The sequence below is a fragment of the Epinephelus lanceolatus genome, chromosome 12, assembly GCF_041903045.1.
Source record: "Epinephelus lanceolatus isolate andai-2023 chromosome 12, ASM4190304v1, whole genome shotgun sequence".
Classification (NCBI taxonomy): Eukaryota; Metazoa; Chordata; class Actinopteri; order Perciformes; family Serranidae; genus Epinephelus; species Epinephelus lanceolatus.
This window is the reverse complement of record NC_135745.1, coordinates 44,586,923-44,606,601: the sequence shown is the minus strand read 5'-3', so window position 1 is coordinate 44,606,601 and position 19,679 is coordinate 44,586,923. Positions and strand designations below refer to the sequence as shown.

The window sequence follows — 19,679 nt, the reverse complement described above, 5'->3', positions numbered from 1 at the left end:
GCTTTGTGAATACGACCCCTGGAGTTTTTCAGTCACGCTGCTCATGGAGATCTGAAATGTTTGGAGGGAGCCAGGCTAACCGTTTCCCCCGCTTTCAGTCTCTGTGCTAACCTAGGCTAACAGTTTCCTCTGAAATTCAGTCTTTGTGCTAAGCTAGGCTAACAGTTTCCCCCTGCTTTCAGTCTCTGTGCTAACCTAGGCTAACAGTTTCCTCTGAAATTCAGTCTTTGTGCTAAGCTAAGCTAACAGTTTCCCCCTGCTTTCAGTCTCTGTGCTAACCTAGGCTAACAGTTTCCTCTGAAATTCAGTCTTTGTGCTAAGCTAAGCTAACAGTTTCCCCCTGCTTTCAGTCTCTGTGCTAACCTAGGCTAACAGTTTCCTCTGAAATTCAGTCTTTGTGCTAAGCTAAGCTAACAGTTTCCCCCTGCTTTCAGGGGAGTGTGCCTATGTTCCCACAGCTTTGTGTTCCCACAGTTCTATGTTCCCACATTTCCTTTTTCATAAATTTGTATAAGATTTTATCACCCTTTCTCCCACTTTGGTAGCCAGTTACACCCAACCTATTATCCAGTAGCAATGGACTACAGACGGAATGTAGCTTTTAGCTAAATCTGGTGCGTCCATCTCTTTGTTTATTGCAAACATTTAATGTAAGTGCACACTGTCCTTTTAAATAAACAAACTAAACTAAGTAGCACAGAGGCCTCGCATTGACTAGCTTCCGGTCAGATCAGTCGAATGAAGCGCAGCAGCTGGACGCAAACCATAGTTTGCAGTGCATCAATACCTCTGGGAAGCCGGGTTGGCATAGAGAGGGGGGCTCCTGGGATGCTTGGAGTCACTTTCCAGCCCTCTGGAGGCGTCATAGGCTCATAGAGGAAACATTAAGGAAGGAGGATGCCTATTGGAAACATAGGGCTGACCCCGCCTTCAGTCTCTGTGCTAAGCTAGGCTAACAGTTTCCTCTTGCATTCAGTCTCTGTGCTAAGCTAGGCTAACAGTTTCCTCTTGCATTCAGTCTCTGTGCTAAGCTAGGCTAAGAGTTTCCTCTTGCTTTCAGTCTCTGTGCTAAGCTAGGCTAACAGTTTTCTCTTGCTTTCAGTCTCTGTGCTAAGCTAGGCTAACAGTTTCCTCTTGCTTTCAGTCTCTGTGCTAAGCTAGGCTAACAGTTTCCTCTTGCTTTCAGTCTCTGTGCTAAGCTAGGCTAACAGTTTCCCCCTGCTTTCAGCCTCTGTGCTAAGCTAGGCTAACAGTTTCCCCCTGCTTTCAGCCTCTGTGCTAACCTTGGCTAACAGTTTCCCCCTGCTTTCAGTCTTATGCTAAGCTAGGCTAACAGTTTCCCCCTGCTTTCAGCCACTGTGCTAAGCTAGGCTAACAGTTTCCCCCTGCTTTCAGTCTTATGCTAAGCTAGGCTAAATTCAGAGACGGATGAAACGTGACTGAGACGTGTCTCAGTGAAATCTTGGACTGCTCCTATCTGTAAAAACTAAAGACGTGATTAAAAACATGAAGATAAAACTTTGTAATGTTCCTTTAGAGTTACTGCAGTTTAGTGTCTCTATCAGCTGAGATCACTGTTCAGGACAATCGTCTGTCCCCAGAGGACAGACAGTCTAAATGTCTCTGTACACAGTCAGAGGGACGACTCACAGTTAGGACACTGATTAACGAAACAAGGTACATTGATGAAGACCGTTAAAGACAGTCTGTCCTCAGGTCCTCAGGTCCTCATGTCCTCAGTGTCTCGAGTCTTTGGTCCATACGTCCACATGATTTAGTCTGTCTCAAGTCTGAGTTTGTGAGGACAAACAGGAAGTGACTGCTGACATGGGACACGTTCGTGTTATTATCGAAACACTGACCTGTGGGCTTCACCAAGTGTTTTCATTTACACACTGTGATCCTAAAGTCCGGTCGAGTCACATCAGGTCGAGTTACATCAGGTCGAGTCACATCAGGTCGAGTCATTTCATGTCTATCAGAGTCAGAATAAGTCCTTTCAGTTCAAGTTGAGTCGAACGTGGTTGGTTCTTGTTGTGTCACGTTGAGACATGCCAGGTTGAGTCGAGTCATGTCAGTCTGTGTCAGGTCAAGTCCCTTCAGGTCAAGTGGTGTCAAGAAGACTTGAGTTGAGTATGGTTGAGCTGAGTCATGTCAATTCGAGTTCCTTCTTTGTGAAGGTTGCATCAGGGTCAAGTCACGTCAGGTTGAGTTGATTCACATTTGAGTCAGGTCGAGTTGCGTCAGGAAGAGCATGGTTGAGTCGTGTCGCATCGGCTTGAGTCCCTTCAGGTCGAGTCATTTCATGTCAATTTGAGTCAGGTCAAGTCCCTTCAGTTCAAGTTGGTCGAATCTATGCTAGGGTGTTGAGTCAAACCAGGTTTAGTCGAGTCATGTCAATTTGAGTCAGGTCGAGTCCCTTCAGGTCGAGTCCCTCCAGTTCAAGGAAGAGTCAGGAAGAGTTGACTTGAGCATGGTTGAGTCATGTTATTACAGGTCCCTTCAGTTCAAGTTGAGTCAAGTTTGGTTGAGTAAAGTCATGTCAATTTGAATCAGATCGAGTCTCTTCAAGTCAAGTTGAGTTAAGTCAGGCTGAGTTGTGACATGTCTGTTCAAATCTTGCCAAATCCCTTCAGGTCGAATTAAGTTGAATATGGTTGAGTCGCGTTGCATCAGATCAAGTCCCTTCTGGTCACATTGAGTCCTGTCAATTCAAGTCAGGTCGAGTTCGATCAGGTCATGTCGACATGAGAGACTCCCTCATGCTGTCACAGTGTTTCCACTGTATAACTATAAGTACACTCTTATAATCTGTGTCAGGGTTATAAAAATAGAATCTGAAGCTCGCCGCAGTAAACACACACACACACACACACACACACACACACACACATGCACACACATGCACACACACACACACACACGCGCACACACACACACACGCACACACGCACACACATGCACACACACGCACGCACACACACACGCACACACACACACGCGCGCACACACACACACAGACACGCACGCACACACACACATGCACACACACGCACGCACACACACACACACACACGCACACACACACACACACACACACCAGGTCAGACGCTCTGCAGTCTGTAGCGGAAGAGGACGTCCTTGGAGGGCAGCAGGATGCCCAGTCCGGCTCTGCTGGCATCCAGAGTGACTCTGTCCTGCCCCGCCTCCAGCTGCAGGTCGAAGTAGAGCAGCAGGAGACACAGGAACTGTTTGATCTCGTTGATGGCGAAGTATCGTCCGGGACACATGGACGAGCCGGAGCCAAACGGCATGAGGTAATACTTCAGCCTCTGACCGTCTTTGTAGAAGTCTGTCTTCAGCCGGCCGTCCTGCATGTAGCGGTCGAACCGGAACGACTGACAGAGACAAAAGGGGGACAGACAGTTCGTTAAACTGTGGCAGTGAAGACAAGCTGTGAGGACAGAGGACAGACAGAGCCCCGTCTCAGAGGACAGAGGACAGAATGATGTCACATGACTGAAAAGATGAATGATGAGTTTAAGGTGTTTTTAAGGTGCGTGGATTTTAGTTTAAATATTTTTTAGCATCAAATCAAATTTTGTTCAGTGTTCAGATATTTAACAGGTTCAGTCCAAATTAATGGAAACAATCATGATTTAATTTCTACATTAAGGAGTTTTTATAAGAGGAGAAAACCCCTTAAAACTGTACAAAATAATATTTCAGGTCCCCTTATTTGCACCTTAAGTTTTCCCATTAAGGTTTCAGATTGGGGGTGTAACTATGAGGTGAATTAATGGACAAATTATTAGAAACATTCATTATATAATTTAGGCTAGCACACCTAATGGCAGACGGCGCCCCAGACTAACGTCCAAGAACACAAAATTGAATCCACAAAATATCTCCATACTGCTCATCCATAGTGATCCAAGTGTCCTGAAGCCCCGACATAAAAAGTTGTTTGGAAAAACATCATATGAACTCTGTTTTTAGCCTCACTGTAGCCTGTAGCTCTGACTGCTTCTCTGTGCTCCGCGCTCACGTGTGCGCGCCTGCGCGAGACCAGCGAAAGCCGTAGTGCAAAGATAATTTGTACTACGGTCTTTTAGCAAAGGACAGCCCAACATGTCTGAAGACTTTGAAACTGAAGAGGAACAGCATTTCTTTGTTGAGCCGTGTTTGTTTGAGCCCGAGTATACGGACGGAACTCAGGCTACTGGACGAAGCAGCCGCCGCAGCTCATGAGCCTCAGCCAGCCGCAGAATACCGGAGTCGAGCACTGGAAACCTGGTGGTGTAGTTGTTTCAAATGCAAAGCAATGCCAACGGATGAGGAAAGTCTTTGCTGCTCAGACTGGGAATTGGCGATGCCTGCACTTGAGAATCTGGACATCAGTACTGACGAGACTGCTGCTCTTCAGAGACCGTGCATCACCGATCACCCTGAGCGCGCACACGTGAGGGCGGAGCACAGAGAAGCAGTCAGAGCTACAGGCTACAATGAGGCTAAAAACAGAGTTCATATGACGTTTATTGAAACAACTTTTTATGTCGGGGCTGCAGCACACTTGGATCACTATGGATGAGCAGTATGGAGATATTTTGTGGTTTCAATTTTGTGTTCTTGGACGTTAGTCTGGGGCGCCGTCTGCCATTAGGTGTGCTAGCTGCTGCCCCCGCCGATCTCTGCAAGTGATGTGAGGACTCTAAAACTTCACCAGGGCCTCCATCGGCATATGGGTGAGTAGATAATGGCTGAATTTACATTTTTGGGTGCACTATCCCTTTAAATTTAAGTTGAAAATATGAAGTTAATTCCTGGAAAAACTGACGGATAACAATATACCTTACTCTTAAAATTGACCAAATAAATGAAAAATATCTTACCTTATCATCTTAAATAAAAATGTATCCCTTTTTTAATTAAAGGACGGGTTTCATTTGTTTTCTCCAATTTATACCCTCAAAAAGTCCATTAACTGTTCAGTTAACTCACACACACACACACACACCTCCGTGTAAATTCCCCTTAAAGCAGCCGACCTTCATCATGTTTGATGAGTAAAGGGAGAGTTTCGGTCTGACAGTGTATCAAAGTTCATCATTGATTAACGATCGATCAGTCGTACCTGCGGCTCCTCGTAGATCTCGGGGTCCATGTGCATAGTCTGAGGGTAGAGGGCGATGAAGTCTCCTTTCCTGACCGCCACCGAGCGCTTGCCGTCCAGCTTCAGGCTGAAGTCCTCCTGAGCAACACGGATGTTTATGGAGGCCGAGGACAGGCGGAGGCTCTCGTTGATGGCGCTCTCTGTGAAAGAAAGTCATGTTTCTCAGAACAGGAAATCAGACATGTTCCTCAAGCTTCACCTGTACCACCGAACACAGGTGAGACTGAGCAGAAGCTTCGGAGGAAAGTGACGTACCGAGATAAACCAGCTCCTCCAGCTGCTCTCTGCCAAACATCACATCTCTGTCGCTGCTGAACTCGACTCCGCTGAGCCTCAGGACGTCGTGGATCTCCTGGCGGACGACCTGCAGAGCCTCGGGGTGACTCACCAGGTAGTACATGGCCCAGAAGGTGGCGGGGACGGTGTTCCCCACAGACGCCCACAGGATGGCGAAGTGATGAGCTGAACGTCAGGAGGAGAGGAGACGGTCAGAGCTCGGAGGAGACACAAAACAAACGCTCCAGAAGCGCACAAACATGAATGCTGGGAATATTTTTTGACTTCATCATGACAGAGACTGAAAACTGAAGAAATCTGGATGTTTGTACTTTTTGTGTGCGTTAATAAAACTCAAAGACGTGTTGGTGACATCACAAACAGAACTGATGTTTCAGCTGTACCAGAGTATCGTATCAAATATTCATTCATTCATCTTCCTTAACGTGCGGCAGACAAAGTGCACACACTGTTCGCAAAGACACTGTTGCTGATTGGAAGGATCGAGAATCTCCTTGAACATGACGTCACGGCTGTTGCCATGACGATCAGCTGAAAATCCTGCCTACACTGAGGGTGAACTATCTGCAGTAGAAATGAGTCACATGACCACACCTGCTTTATCGACGTCCCTCAGCGCGTCGTACTGCTCAAACACCTCCGACCGCGTCCTGATGAACTGCGACATGTTGGACCAGTACGACATCCTGTGGGGCAGGAAGTAGTTGATGAGCTTCTCTCGGATGGCCTTGGTCTGTCCCAGCAGCCAGATGGGGATCTGAGCGATGAGCAGCGGGAACATGTTGTCAAACCGGACAAAGTCCTCCCTCAGCACGCCCATCCCGCTGTGGCGGCTGGCGGACGCCGGCCTGCCGTACATGGTGAGGAAAGTGGCCTCGAACATGATGGAGTTGCAGAACTCGTACATGTTGCTGCTCCTCCAGCCGCCCTCGCCATGCGGCTGCTCGCTCAGGTGGTCCTGACGCAGCACCAGCATCAGGTTACTCATCATGCTCTCTGTCAGGGCGGACAGGTTGTCTCCCTGGAGGAGCTGGAAGGAGCGGCTGATCTTCTCCTGCAGGCCGGGGTACTTCCTGCTGATGACGGGCGGGTAGCCGAAGGTGACGGGCGCCACCTTACCGGAGAACTCGTGGAAGTCCAGCTGTCGACCATGTTTGATGATGTTTGGATACAGCAGAGGGTCCATGATGAAGGTCATGTATTTACCTGCAGGGGAGACGACACCTGAGTGAGGACGGACAAAATGTCTTCATGACAAAAGTGTGTGTGTGTGTGTGTGTGTGTGTGTGTGAGACGAATGAATCTGGACTCTCTTCACTCCCACAGAGAGACTCTGACTCTCTGATCTGACTTCATGTTGTTTAATCATGTTTATATTTATAATTATGGAATAAAACTTCATCATGTTTTTATCAACGGTTTAATTTTGGTATTTATCTGCTGTGTTGAGGACAGGAGCTCTGTCACCGTCATGTTTTTAAACTTTGAGTTTCTCACAGCCCAGATTTGGTGACCTTGATGATGTCATGTTGTTGACCTCTGAGAGTAACTCTGCTCTACAAACATGTTTCACTGTGTGAACGTTACTTCAGTCAGTGAGTGGACCGTCCGGCTAGTTAAAGGGACACTTTGGGTTTTTGAAGTCGGGCTGTGTGAGGTTCCTATTTATAGTGAGCGTGTTACAAACAGCAGACACCAGTCGGCAGACTGGAGTCTGACACAGAAGCTTGGTAATGTGGACGGGCAGTGCCAAAATTAAATCAATTCCAGTTTAAGCGTACGCTGTCTTTGGAGTATTTTCGCTGCTTTATCTTTCTGTCAGAGGAGCTGTTTATGACCTCTGTCTCCATCTACACTCTCATCACAGCCAGACTCCACTGACAAAAACAGTAATTTTAGCTGTTAGTCAGTTTGTGTCACTGTGTGACTGTGGTGAATCTGAATTAACCCTTTAAACACCAAAGTCACACAGTAACACACACTAACAGATGGAGGCAGCAGCAGACCAGCAGCTCTGTGTTCACTCATGTTAAATCACTGGTTTTCTCAGTGGAGTCTGGCTGTGAGGAGAGAGTGATGTAATGGCTTCAGTTTCCTGTTGTAAGTCAGTCTGACATGATTCAGGTGAAGCAGTGAAAATATTCTAAATACAGTGTGTATCTGAACTAGTTTTGTTTTTAGGTGGCTAACATATGTTTAGTTGCCGCAGCAGTAGGTCGCTGAGCGTCTCACCTCGTACAGCCCCTAAAACAATCTGACCTCTGCTTTGACCTGGCAGTCGGCCTCCGGTGAAGCAGCCTGTTGTGACAGTACGTGTCAGAGGTTAAATACCAACCTGCGATCTGTACTGTGAAAATGTCTCCGCACTTCTTCTTCTGTTCTTCCAGAAATGTGTGGGCATCTTGTCCGAACTCCAGAGCCTTCCCAATGAAAGGAATCCAGCCTTTAATGAGCGGAGGTTCACCGTCTCTTCTGCAGAACACACAGAGACACAATGTGTTTCACAGCCTGCTTCATGAGCTGTTTGACTTCAACCTTCTGAACCTGAACTTTTCTCAGGATGTTTGTGGACTTTTGATTTAATTACTGAACAGTAACCACGTGCTGTTTGTGTCCGGCAGCGTCTGTGAATCTGCCCATGGACTCCATGTTTCATGTTCTGTGGTTAAATGAGTTCTGTTTTATTCTGTGCATTGAATTCCATTGTGTTCATTTACAATGAAAATAATTGAATTGAAACCAAACAAGCTGGAACAAGAAGTAACCTCAGACTGTACACACGCCCTCGTCTTTAACTGACCTGAGATCTGAAACAAACACCAGCCCTCCTCTCTGCAGTGTCACATATCAATGAACCCTCAGCTCTCTCCCACGTTTCTGTCTCAACACAGGCAGAGGTCAACTTCTTTGTTCCCCATGTTCTCACAGTACAGCTGCTCCCATTATACATATGTGTGCACACATATATATATATATAAATAAATATATATATGTGTATGTATACAGAGAGAGACAGAAGCCACAGATATCAAGACAAGACAGCACCATGCATGGAGGGTTCCAGCCCAAGTCCAGCACCCTGATACACTAAGAGGAAAGAGGGAGGCCGAGGACTAGTGAGCATCAGAACCACTATCCAGGATCAAACATCCAAAATCCAGGAATACGTCAGGAAGACGGCCCCAAAGGACGAGCTGCTAAGTGAATGCTTCAGGTAACAGAAACCTGATGAGGGCAAAGAGGTGGAGCAGCAAACAACATGGAGGGACAAGTCCCTACATGGTGCATACCACCGTCAGGTAGAGGAAGTGGCTGATATCAAGAAGACCTACCAGTGGCTGGAGAATGCTGGACTGACAGACAGCACAGAGACACTAATCATGGCCGCAAACATCAAAGTTTTAAAAATCTAACAACTCATTTATGGTGGAGGGAGTTTCACACAGCACCACAGCAACCCCCCTCCTCTGATAACAGTCCCTAACTTTAACCATCATGACTGAAGCCCCGCCTCCTCCCAGCTGTTCATAGTTTCTGTCTCCACAGTGAAAGTTGTGGATGGTCCCAACAGAAGCGTTCCTTAGCGTCCCCATGTTTGGTCCCCCCTCTGTTGGGGTACCTAGCACACAGATCTGGTACTAAAAGGTGGAGCTGTGAACACTGCAGTCTGATTGGTCAGTAGAGGACGCTCACTCTGGTTTTATGTAACCTCTGTTCATACATCAGTAAACTACAACTATAAAATGAAAGAGAAAAAAATCACTTCATTCACTGGGCCGACTGCCGGCAACTTTTAAGGTGGAACGTTAACTTGTAATGTTACTCAATGCATGAGTTGATGACGTGAATCCATCAGCACACCTTAAATTTCACTGTGACAACTTTGACCATCACTTTAGTTTTTATATGACACACACTTTTAGTAATGACTTTAAAAATATAGATGAATTTGGAGCGGATTATGTGAAGGTCATATATTCTAATCCTCACTTCCTGTGGGCTACAGCAACACTAAACCCCTGAGCTTGCCTGAGAAGGACTAAATGCACAAAGCTGCTATTTTTAAATATCCCATGGAGAGAGACTCTCACTGCAGCCTGTTCTATTTTGTTGTGAAAATGTGGGCGTGCAGCCTCGTTCTGTGGACGATAAACCAGGTGCAGACTTCCATCTGTGTCACCGCTGATGAGGAAATACAGCGAGTGCTGGACGGAGCAGTGAGTGACAACAACCCCGCCCACATTTAAGAGGACTGTCTGAACACACCGAGGGTCTAGGTACCATGTCTCAACTGTCACCGTGACCTACATGTAACTGTAAGTTGAACCCTAAAGCCAGGCTTTAACCCTCAAACAGGCCGATGAAGAAGGAGGACCGGCCAAAATGTCCTCACACTGTTGCTAAATGGTTTAGTCCTCACTATGTAGCAGGCACACACACACACACACACACACACACACAGACACACACACACACACACACACACACAGACAGACACACACACACACACACACACACACACACACACACACAGACACACACACACACACACACACACACAGACAGACACACACACACACACACACACACACACACACACACACACACTCACACACACACACAAACACACACACAGACACACACACACACACAGACACACACAGACACACACAAACACACACACAGACACACACACACAGACAGACACACACACACACACACACACACAATCACACACACACAAACACACACACACACACACACACACACACACACAGATCATCTGTGATATAGACTCTTTGTCTTTGATCTGAACTGAACGATCAGTCGATCAGATTAATCAGCTGTTATTGTTTCTCTTCCAGTTTCAGGTTCGTTTATTTCACAGACTAATAAATAAAGTCTGAAACACTGTTCTAATCACTGAGCTGCAGTTTCACTGATGATTAACTTTGTTATCTTGTTTTACGTGTTTCTGCTGAAAGTGACCACACCTAATGACAAGTCACTGTGTGTGTGTGTGTGTGTGTGTGTTGTTTAAGAAGTGGGTCAGCAGTAGCAGGACGTCCTCCCAGCAGGATACAAGTCTGATAATCACATTCCTTCACTATAATACACACAGACTGAAACAGGAGGATAGACTCAGGCTCTGTTTACACGACAACAGTTTCTCTAAAAACAGAAAAGTCTGTCACTTCAAAGCAACAGGTTGAACAGCACAAACACAGCTCGGCATTGTTGTTGTGACGGTCGGCGTGCCTAGTGACTGGAACCATAATGCACGTGTGTGAAAAGTCTCCGTTTTCAGAGGAACTGCATATTGCATGTTTACATGACAACGGAGACGCTGCCGTTTGCAAAAAGTTGCACTGTGGAACCTGTTTTCAAATCGTTGTGTTTTCAGGCAGCCAAAACGCAACTAAAGTTTGCTGTTTTCAGTTGAAATCATTGTCGTATAAACAGGACCTGTGTGTGTGTGTGTGTGTGTGTGTGTGTGTGTGTGTTTGTGTGTGGGGGTGTGTGTGTGTGTCTGTGTGTGTGTTTGTGTGTGGGGGTGTGTGTGTGTGTCTGTCTGTCTGTGTCTGTGTCTGTGTGTGTGTGTGTGTGTGTGTGTGTGTGTGTAACAGTGTGATGAATCTAAATACACGAGGGCAGAAGAGGAAGACAGACAGAATGAAAACAGAAACCACAGAGGAAGACAGCTGGGAGACATTACGAGCGGAAAACCCCGCTCGAGTTCAGCTGATCTGAAATCAGGAAAAATCCCCCAAACTGATGATTCACAACCGTTGTCATGGAGACGGACTTTTAAGGGTTAACATGGCTGTTCCCAACACATGGCTCAGGACCCCTGGTGAGCTTTGGTCCGTAAATGATTATCAGAGCTGAGACTGATGCTGCGTTCGTTTTGTACTCTGAGATCGGAAATTCCCAGTTCCCAGTCGGAAGTTTAAACTTGAACGCACCCTGAGATCAGATTTCCGACCGCATCAACCCCAACTTACGAATTCAAGATGGCTGCCGGTCACATATATAGTAGTCTGAGTGGGCGGAAGTTCGCTGCATAGATCAGCCTCTCATTGGGCGGAACCCAACCACCTCCGGTTGTGTAGCAGTTTTCAACACGTCCTTCACTAACTTTTGCGTGTTTGATCTTGCGGGGATGTAGCCATTTTTCTGCCATGGTTCGCGTCCTGTAGGTGATATTTTTGTGGGCGTGTTACACCAAAACCTGTTTCCCCCTGGCAATATTTTTGCAAGCGCACCGTTGCTGTGGCACCGCCCAGAACGACTGTGATTGGTTGAAAGAAATAAAAAAAAGCCTGGGGTGTTTTTTTCTCCAATCTTAAAGTGAGAGTCGGCCCAGCCAGACCTTTCTTTTCTTGAGGAAGGTCTGGTGAGCGAAACTACATACACAGTGAGTAAACACTCTGCTACAGTACTGTTTATAGCAACTTTATCTCCTCTGTTTCACATCAGGTCAGCCTCATCTGCGGCGTTCATCAGTTGGAGTGCACGATGGTTTTGAAGCTGTCTATACTCCCAACGTGTGAGGGCAACAAAGGCTTTCTTGCAGGCGTCCATGTTTTTTTCCGACTTGTCCACCGTTGTCAACTAGAATGCAAAAACTTGTCAACTCGGAGGTGACGTCATTCCGGCTTCCGACCTCCGAGTACAAAACGAACGCAGCATGACTCTGACCTGATCCTGATCACAGATGATGTCATCACTGCACCGGTGAGTCTAAACAGGTATTAGTCCTGTTACTGCTGATAATCCTCAGATACTTTGACTTTACATGTTCACTGAGTGCCAGTTTACAACACTTCAGTCTGGAGACACAGACGAGTCTGTTTCCCAAAGATTATTTCAGGTCACCAAAATAATCCCAAGGTGCTTTTTTCCACAACTGACAGTCTGAATCCATCACCAGCTCTTGATCTTCATCACTCTTCATCACCTCTAAAATGCAATAAATTCGCCTCATGTTTTAAAGAGAAGATAGCTGTTATCAGAGCCAGGATTGGACATGTGGACTGTCAAACTTCCTGGGACCTCCCGGGGCCCTGGTCCATAATGTCGTCCTTTAACATGATGTCAGAAGACACCGTGTGCCAGGTGATTAACAGACTGAAGTCCGCTACATGTGCTCTAGACCCCGTCCCAACCAAGCTGTTCAAATCCTGCTTACAGAGACACGTATAATAAACTCCTCACTCAGTTCAGGCACATTTCCCACAGCGTTCAGACCTCAGTGGTGAAACCTCGTCTCAAACTCAGATCACTCAGACTGAAACAATTACAGACATGAATAACATCTGAAATAAATAAAGTGCCTGTGAAGTTTGGGGCACATTGAACCCTGCAGATTATCTGACAGAAATGATGCACTTCACTTTAGAGTTAATAAAACAACATGTAAATTATAATTAAACTTCAGCTGAAATGAGGCATGTTGCTGCGTGCAGTATGAATGTGAACCTGCACATTATCTGACAACAACTCTTAAACAAATAATATAACGTCTCAAAAAGATTCATTGCTGCTGAATTCATGTTCTAGATCAAACCGTGCTGGTTTATGAGAGGACGTCTCTCCAGTTTAAAACTCCAGTCTACTGGAGCATTACCGCGGGGAGGGGGACTGCTGTCTAACGGCTCTGTAGCTCCCACTAGTGGCGGGCGGCTGCATGACAGTTAAGCAGCCTTGTACATGAATAAAACACTAATTGGTTTAACTGACTGATATCTCTGGTGCCGACTAGCGAGGGGGCGGATGATTAATCGATTAGACGTCTAATCGCACACATCCCTAACAGAAAGGTCACAGTCTGGGTACGGAGCGGACCTCAGCACAGAGACGGCCCGACTCAAGGTTGTAAATGATCTCTGAATTATTGTGGATGAAAACAATGTGGCTGTTCTTCTTCTGTTAGACTTCAGTGCAGCGTTAGATACTGAAAAAGAAAAACTCAGATTCTTTTAATTGGACCAAAAAGCAGCAGCGAGAGAAAACCTGCACTCAGAGTTTTGTGACCTCAGCGAGCACATTCAAACTGATAATAATAACTCAGGAGTGGTTTCAGACTCTGATTTAAATTTTAATTCTCATTTTAACACATTCATCAAAACATCCCTTTATCATCTTCAGAACATCGCTAAGGTCCGACCTTTTTAAACCCAGAAAGATGCTGAAACACTCACTCATGCTTTTATTACCAAACAACCCAAAATGTCAATAAGAAAACTACAATTAAGCCGGATTTATTGACGTATGCAAACCCTACGCCATAATCTACGTCATTGTGAGAATTTACACGTGTGGTGGTGTGTCTGTGTCACTCTGCAGTTACACCACCAAAACACTAGGTGGTGGCAGAGGTTTCTGTGAAGTGCTGTAAAGTTTAGTTGATTCAAAACACACATTAAATACACATTAAACACACATTAAACACACATTAAACACACAGTAAACACACATTAAACATGGCTTAATAGAGACAGTTTCAAACACAAATCAGCTTCACTATAACTTGCAGCATTCACAGACAAACACTTGTCTTTATCTGGACACATTTTCCCCACAAATACAACATGCTAACGTTGTTAGCACAAGCCTATGGCATTTTACATTGTATAAATTAGCCTAGCAGCTAGCAGAGATTTCCTCTGCTCATATTTCAGCCAGGATAAATCACACACAGTGTGTGGAGGCTTTATTGTCTTCACAATTTATTGTTTCTTATCTGTGAAATTAAAGTAAATCAAAGCTTTGTTTCCACTGAGGGAAATGGTTTCAGCTCACAGAGACAGACAGGAGGTCTGCGTCACTGTGACACTGTGGAGTTACATTTCTGGGGAGGTGCACGTCAGGCTACAGCGCAGGCTCTACGTCAACGTATAGAGCCTACGGTGTAGCCTGACAGCATTGATTCAACACAGAAATATAAACTTCCTGTAAGTCCAGGACGCTACATCAGTGTCAGCTAAAACAAGGACAATGGATCACATGACATCACTGTGACGTCACTACACCAGCGCCCTGTATCAAAGATACTGGATTACTTCAAGATGGCCCGCCTACAATATCCTCCCATTGTATGACATGGTTTACATTTCCGGTCTCCTAAGTAGGCGTTGTCCCCCGTAGCCCAATCAAAGACGAGTATCCCCAACCTCGCTTCTGTCAGCATGTGTGTACCCTTACTGGCCGTAAGCTAAATAAATAAATGGCCCGTGAAAAAAATATTTTTTCCAGCGGATGTCTTAGTTACAACATGATTGAGCTAACTGGAGTAGTTTCATGTCGTATCCGACAACGGGAGGCTTTTAACAGATGACGTCCTGATGTTAGCTTTGCTGCTGCTGTTAGCTGTCCCTGTCAGCTGCAGCCACTGATGCTTTCTAGACATCGTGATTTCCCAAAACTGAATAAATACCACACATAGCAACACAAAACTGCTTTGCTAGCTCAATCATGTTGTAACTAAGATATCCGCTGGAAAAGATATTTTTAGTAATCCAGTATCTTTGGTGAAACTGCACTGATTTCAGCACCAGAGAGGAGATATCTGTTGTCAGATCTCGCGAGAGTGTGTTGTTGAGACAGAGACAGGTCTTGAACAATTTGTCCGTCTGAAATTTGCCATTTTGGTGTCAGGATGTTCTGAAGATATGTGGCTTGTGGTAAATGGGTCCAATATCTGCTTCCATGACTATGGGGCGAAAGAATCGGCCCTAATCTGTAATCACGTTCATTTCTCCCACTGAAGTCAATGGACTCAGGACCTGCTGTTAGTCTCCTAAAGGGGCGTGCTGGTCGCCAACCCCACGTGACACTGATACAGGAAACTGACCCGCAGTGGACCGTCTTGGTTTATCCACCGTCTTTGCCTGTATCTTCTAGAGGTGATTTTAAAGTTGTTTGACTTGTTTATAAAGCCGTAGTGACTCCACCCCTCCATAGGTCAGAGGTCATGTTATCACACTGAGCTCCTTCACTGCTTGATTTTAAAATGTTCCTATGTGTCCAATGAAAGTCCTGCTGAGAGCGCTGCCCCTAAACTGTTGTTATTAGCCAGGCTAACATGCTCCCAGTACTTCCAGTGTAATGTAAGAAAACTAAAGACCTGTCTGTATAAACTGGCTTTAATGTGCAGTGACATCACTCTGGAGTTTAACTTCTTTTATTTCTCCCGTTCATTTTTATTCTTTTTTATATTTACTTTTGTTCTGTTCTGGTTATATTTATATTTATAATATTTTATCGTTTTGTGTCATAACTGTGTGTGTGAGCTGTGGGATACATGACGCTGAGCCATAGGCGTTTCTAGCCCATTTGTGGGGGTGCTGAAGCACCCCTAAATTGAATCCCAGCACCCCTAAAATTTGAGAGGTTTTTATTTATTTTTATTTTTTTTTTTACTGTATGTCCTTTTTAACAAGATACAAAAGTGTCAAAACCACACAGTACTTGGTTGAAACGTAATATTTTAACAACAAAAATATTAATATTGAAGCCAAGGTGCTACTGACTAGCTAACTGACTGGATGCCCATTAACATTATAACTCCTATTGTGTGTATTTATTATTATTATTTTGTAGATTTCAAGCACTTTTCTTTTTTGAAGTGTATTTTTATTTATGTATTTGTATTATATAATACAGACAAGAAGGAAAAAGGCAGAGACAAACATTGAAAAAGTCAATAACTGTTAATGTGTTAATGTTACATGTTGTGCATTGCATTTCAAATAGAAGTCCAAAAAATAAGTCCAAGGTCCATTTTTGGTATTTTTGGTCCTCACTATAGGGGGCTGCTTTACTCCAGAAACATACATACTAGTGTTGCACGGTATAGCGGTACTAAAATAGCACCGTGGTACTAGAGTATTCCAAACAGTACTATACTGCATTTGGAAAATACCAGTACTTTTTAAATTGATTCAATTCATTCATTTATTTAATTCATTTATGCACACAAACACCTTTCTTGTTCCTATTGGAGCACAGATTGCGCAAGTGGTGTGTATGACATCATCTGTATCAACATCCACAGCTGGCACACGTGAAAAAAGACAAGAGAAAGTCTGCCTCGCAAAGGGAGACAACAAGAGACAACACAAACTTGGTGAAACATTTGAGTTACCAAACCGTGACGTCCGTACCGAGGTACTGACAGAACCATGATTTTTTGGTAGTGTTACACCCCTACTATTTATTGTTCTAAAGGTTTGTATCCAAAAGGACTTTTCCTTAGGAAAAGTACCGAAGAGTATCGAAAAGTATTGAAATTCATATTGGTATTGGTACCGAAACAAAGATTTTGGTATCGTGACAACACTAGTACATACTGTTTATGTGTATGTTGAGGAGCTGCTGTATCTTCCTCCAGAAATCAGAGTTACGATATGTTTCTTTTATGATTCCACTCCATTCCTCTTTTCCTGTGACTCAGCATTTAAATAACCTTTATCACATTTGATGGTTTAGTCACAGACTTTCCCAAAAAGTGTTTTTCTTTCACAAATGTGGGAATGAAATTGAGTTAAAATGTACAAAACAGTGAAATTTATCTTGGCTGGCCGGGCAGCTGTCTGGGTGCTCAGCACCCCGAAACCTCTGATCCTAGAATCGCCCCTGCGCTGAGCCTACCTGTGTCACACACTGCGGTATTTGAGCCTCCACCTCTGGTAACCCTCAGACATTTATACTTGAGTAAAGATTTGACCGCAGTGTGCTCAGATTAAGTATCCGAGTACTTGAGTACCGCGGTACAGACGGAGACAGTACTGACCTGGTCCTGGAGCGGAGGACGCAGAGGATCAGGGCCAGCAGGCCGAGCAGGAGCAGCAGCAGCGGGGACATCTCTCTGTTTCTGTCCGCTCACACTCACCGACACTCAACATTCACTGTGGAGCTCAGGACACACACCCACACACACACACACACTGCATCCGACTGTGACCTTCAAAATAAAGTCCGCGCTGCTGCAGTAGGACTGACACTACAGTTGCCACCCGTCCCGTTTTTTGGGGAAAATGCAGCAGCAGCAGGCCAAGGAGTCCATCCAGCACGACGCATAGTGCGTCCAAATTCACATCTGTTCTTCTCTATGGTTTTTCTCCGCGACCGTGCGTCATAGCGAGAAGCCACACATATCACGTGAAACAGCGGAATCGTAGCTTTCCGAATGTTTTCACAGCGAAAGAAAATGATAAAGTTACACTAAAATGATGTGTAACAGAGCTTTCATACAGCTCTCTCTTGGATGGATTACTCGCGAACGCAGCATCGCACAGAAATGCCACGCATATCACATGAAAGCACAGGAGCTGAGCTTTCCACTGATAACACACACATCACTGTGCTGTCATCCCATCACGCTATAAATACAGATCAAGTGTCTACAAAATAAAAACTTGATGAATTTCTTTACAGTCCATTATACAGATCTTGTTATCAGTCACTTCATATAGTGAGGAATATCGTATCTTACCACGTCTTAGGCTTGCGTGTGTTTCTCCCTGTCTATCCACATTTGTAGTCCGGCTTTCAAGATGCAAATATCTCCATATTGTCCAGTTGACACTCCATCAAACTTTGTATGACAAGACCAGCCACTTCACCTTTGCGCACCCAGACAACTGCAGCCTAATTATGCATGCATGACAGGGCCGTAGTCACCATATACATTGAGGGGGACACGTGCCCCCCCACCAATGCCCAAAATGTCTCCCCAATATATAACTGAAACTGAAAAACAAATATTATCTTGGAGGACATCATTGCACTTGGTTGACTATTTTTCTATGATCTTAGATGTAAATATTGCATGTTTCTTTCAGATAAAACACATTTTTGACTTGTGAATGAATCAATGGAATTTCTTGCAATAATGAAAAAATACTGGCAATCATGTCTGCCTGGCACAAACCACATGTTTTGGACAGCTGTGAAGTGACAGACTGTCCCACCATCATGGTTCTTATATTGCCAGATTCCAGAGAGTCTCCCCTCTTCATATATGGCAGAATATGTCAACTTCCAACTTGCTATGGTGAGATACATGTAAACATGTAAGAATTTAGTAACACGGATTTGTTTTTTTTTCATTGATATAAAAATTAATATAAAATACAGGCACATAGAAGGACATGAAGTGATGGCAAATCTGGTCTCCTGTGTCTGAATTTCATGTTCATTGGTCAGTCTGAACTGGTAATAATGGCCGAGCCCTCCGCCTCAAACATTTGGTTTAGTGTTCCTTTTTTTCACAAATCCAAGGTGGCAGCCCTAACTGACACAGTCACAGGAAGGAGCTGCTGATGAAATGATGAAACATCTGTTGAGGCTGCTCTGACCGGAAGCAGCACTGCTTCACATTAAATCTTTAACACTGTTCATTTATTCATCAACTAGACTCCAAACAGACTGTTCATAAAAACTACAGTTTGAGTTTAACTGAATTCAGTCTGTAAGATGTCCCCAGTCTGTCTCTCTGTGTCCTCTGTGTGTGTGTCCTCTGTGTGTGTGTGTCTGTCCTCTCAGTGTGTGTGTCTGTCCTCTCAGTGTGTGTGTCTGTCCTCTCAGTGTGTGCGTCCTCTGTGAGTGTGTCCTCTGTGTGTGTGTGTCTGTCCTCTCAGTGTGTGTCCTCAGTGTGTGTGTCCTCTGTATGTGTGTGTCTGTCCTCTCAGTGTGTGTGTCCTCTGTATGTGTGTGTCTGTCCTCTCAGTGTGTGTCCTCAGTGTGTGTGTCCTCTGTATGTGTGTGTCTGTCCTCTCAGTGTGTGTGTCCTCTGTATGTGTGTGTCTGTCCTCTCAGTGTGTGTCCTCAGTGTGTGTGTCCTCTGTATGTGTGTGTCTGTCCTCTCAGTGTGTGTGTCTGTCCTCTCAGTGTGTGTGTCCTCTGTGTGTGTGTGTCTGTCCTCTCAGTGTGTGTCCTCAGTGTGTGTGTCCTCAGTGTGTGTGTCCTCTGTATGTGTGTCCTCTCAGACACTTTATTCTGATGTTCTTTTGTTTGTGAGCTTTTATTGTGAAGGCCACGCACATTGACTTCCGGTCCCCACGGGTGAGTCTGGCAGCAGACCCTCCTCTCTGCGCAGATTCGAGATGTCTCCGTCCGACACCGACCCAAAACATGGAGCTGATGATGAATGTGACGTCATTACAGGCTTTATTGATCCTCATGTTTTGTTTTGATTAATTTT

At 45.0% G+C, this 19,679-nt stretch overlaps 1 protein-coding gene across 1 annotated transcript; it reads right to left on the bottom strand.

Moving 5' to 3' along the window:
* Positions 1-494: 494 nt before the first annotated feature.
* On the bottom strand, positions 495-17,761 carry cyp7b1 (cytochrome P450, family 7, subfamily B, polypeptide 1). Its single transcript, XM_033651449.2, has 6 exons — positions 17,268-17,761; positions 7,806-7,942; positions 6,065-6,676; positions 5,429-5,635; positions 5,135-5,313; positions 495-3,398 (listed from the first exon to the last, which is right to left on the bottom strand). The coding sequence occupies exons 1-6, from the start codon at positions 17,336-17,338 to the stop codon at positions 3,105-3,107; spliced, it is 1,500 nt and encodes a 499-aa protein (XP_033507340.1). The 5' UTR covers positions 17,339-17,761; the 3' UTR covers positions 495-3,104.
* Between the last annotated feature and the right edge of the window lie 1,918 nt (positions 17,762-19,679).

What these genes read in the sequence shown, in the direction of transcription:
- cyp7b1 (XM_033651449.2), bottom strand. Translation starts at nt 17,338, where the DNA reads ATGTCCCCGCTGCTGCTGCTCCTGCTCGGCCTGCTGGCCCTGATCCTC. An exon ending in TTTCACAGTACAGATCGCAG is followed by an intron (nt 6,677 to 7,805) that starts GTTGGTATTTAA and finishes TCTCCCCTGCAG; the next exon opens with GTAAATACATGACCTTCATC. An exon ending in GGAGGAGCTGGTTTATCTCG is followed by an intron (nt 5,314 to 5,428) that starts GTACGTCACTTT and finishes TTTCTTTCACAG; the next exon opens with AGAGCGCCATCAACGAGAGC.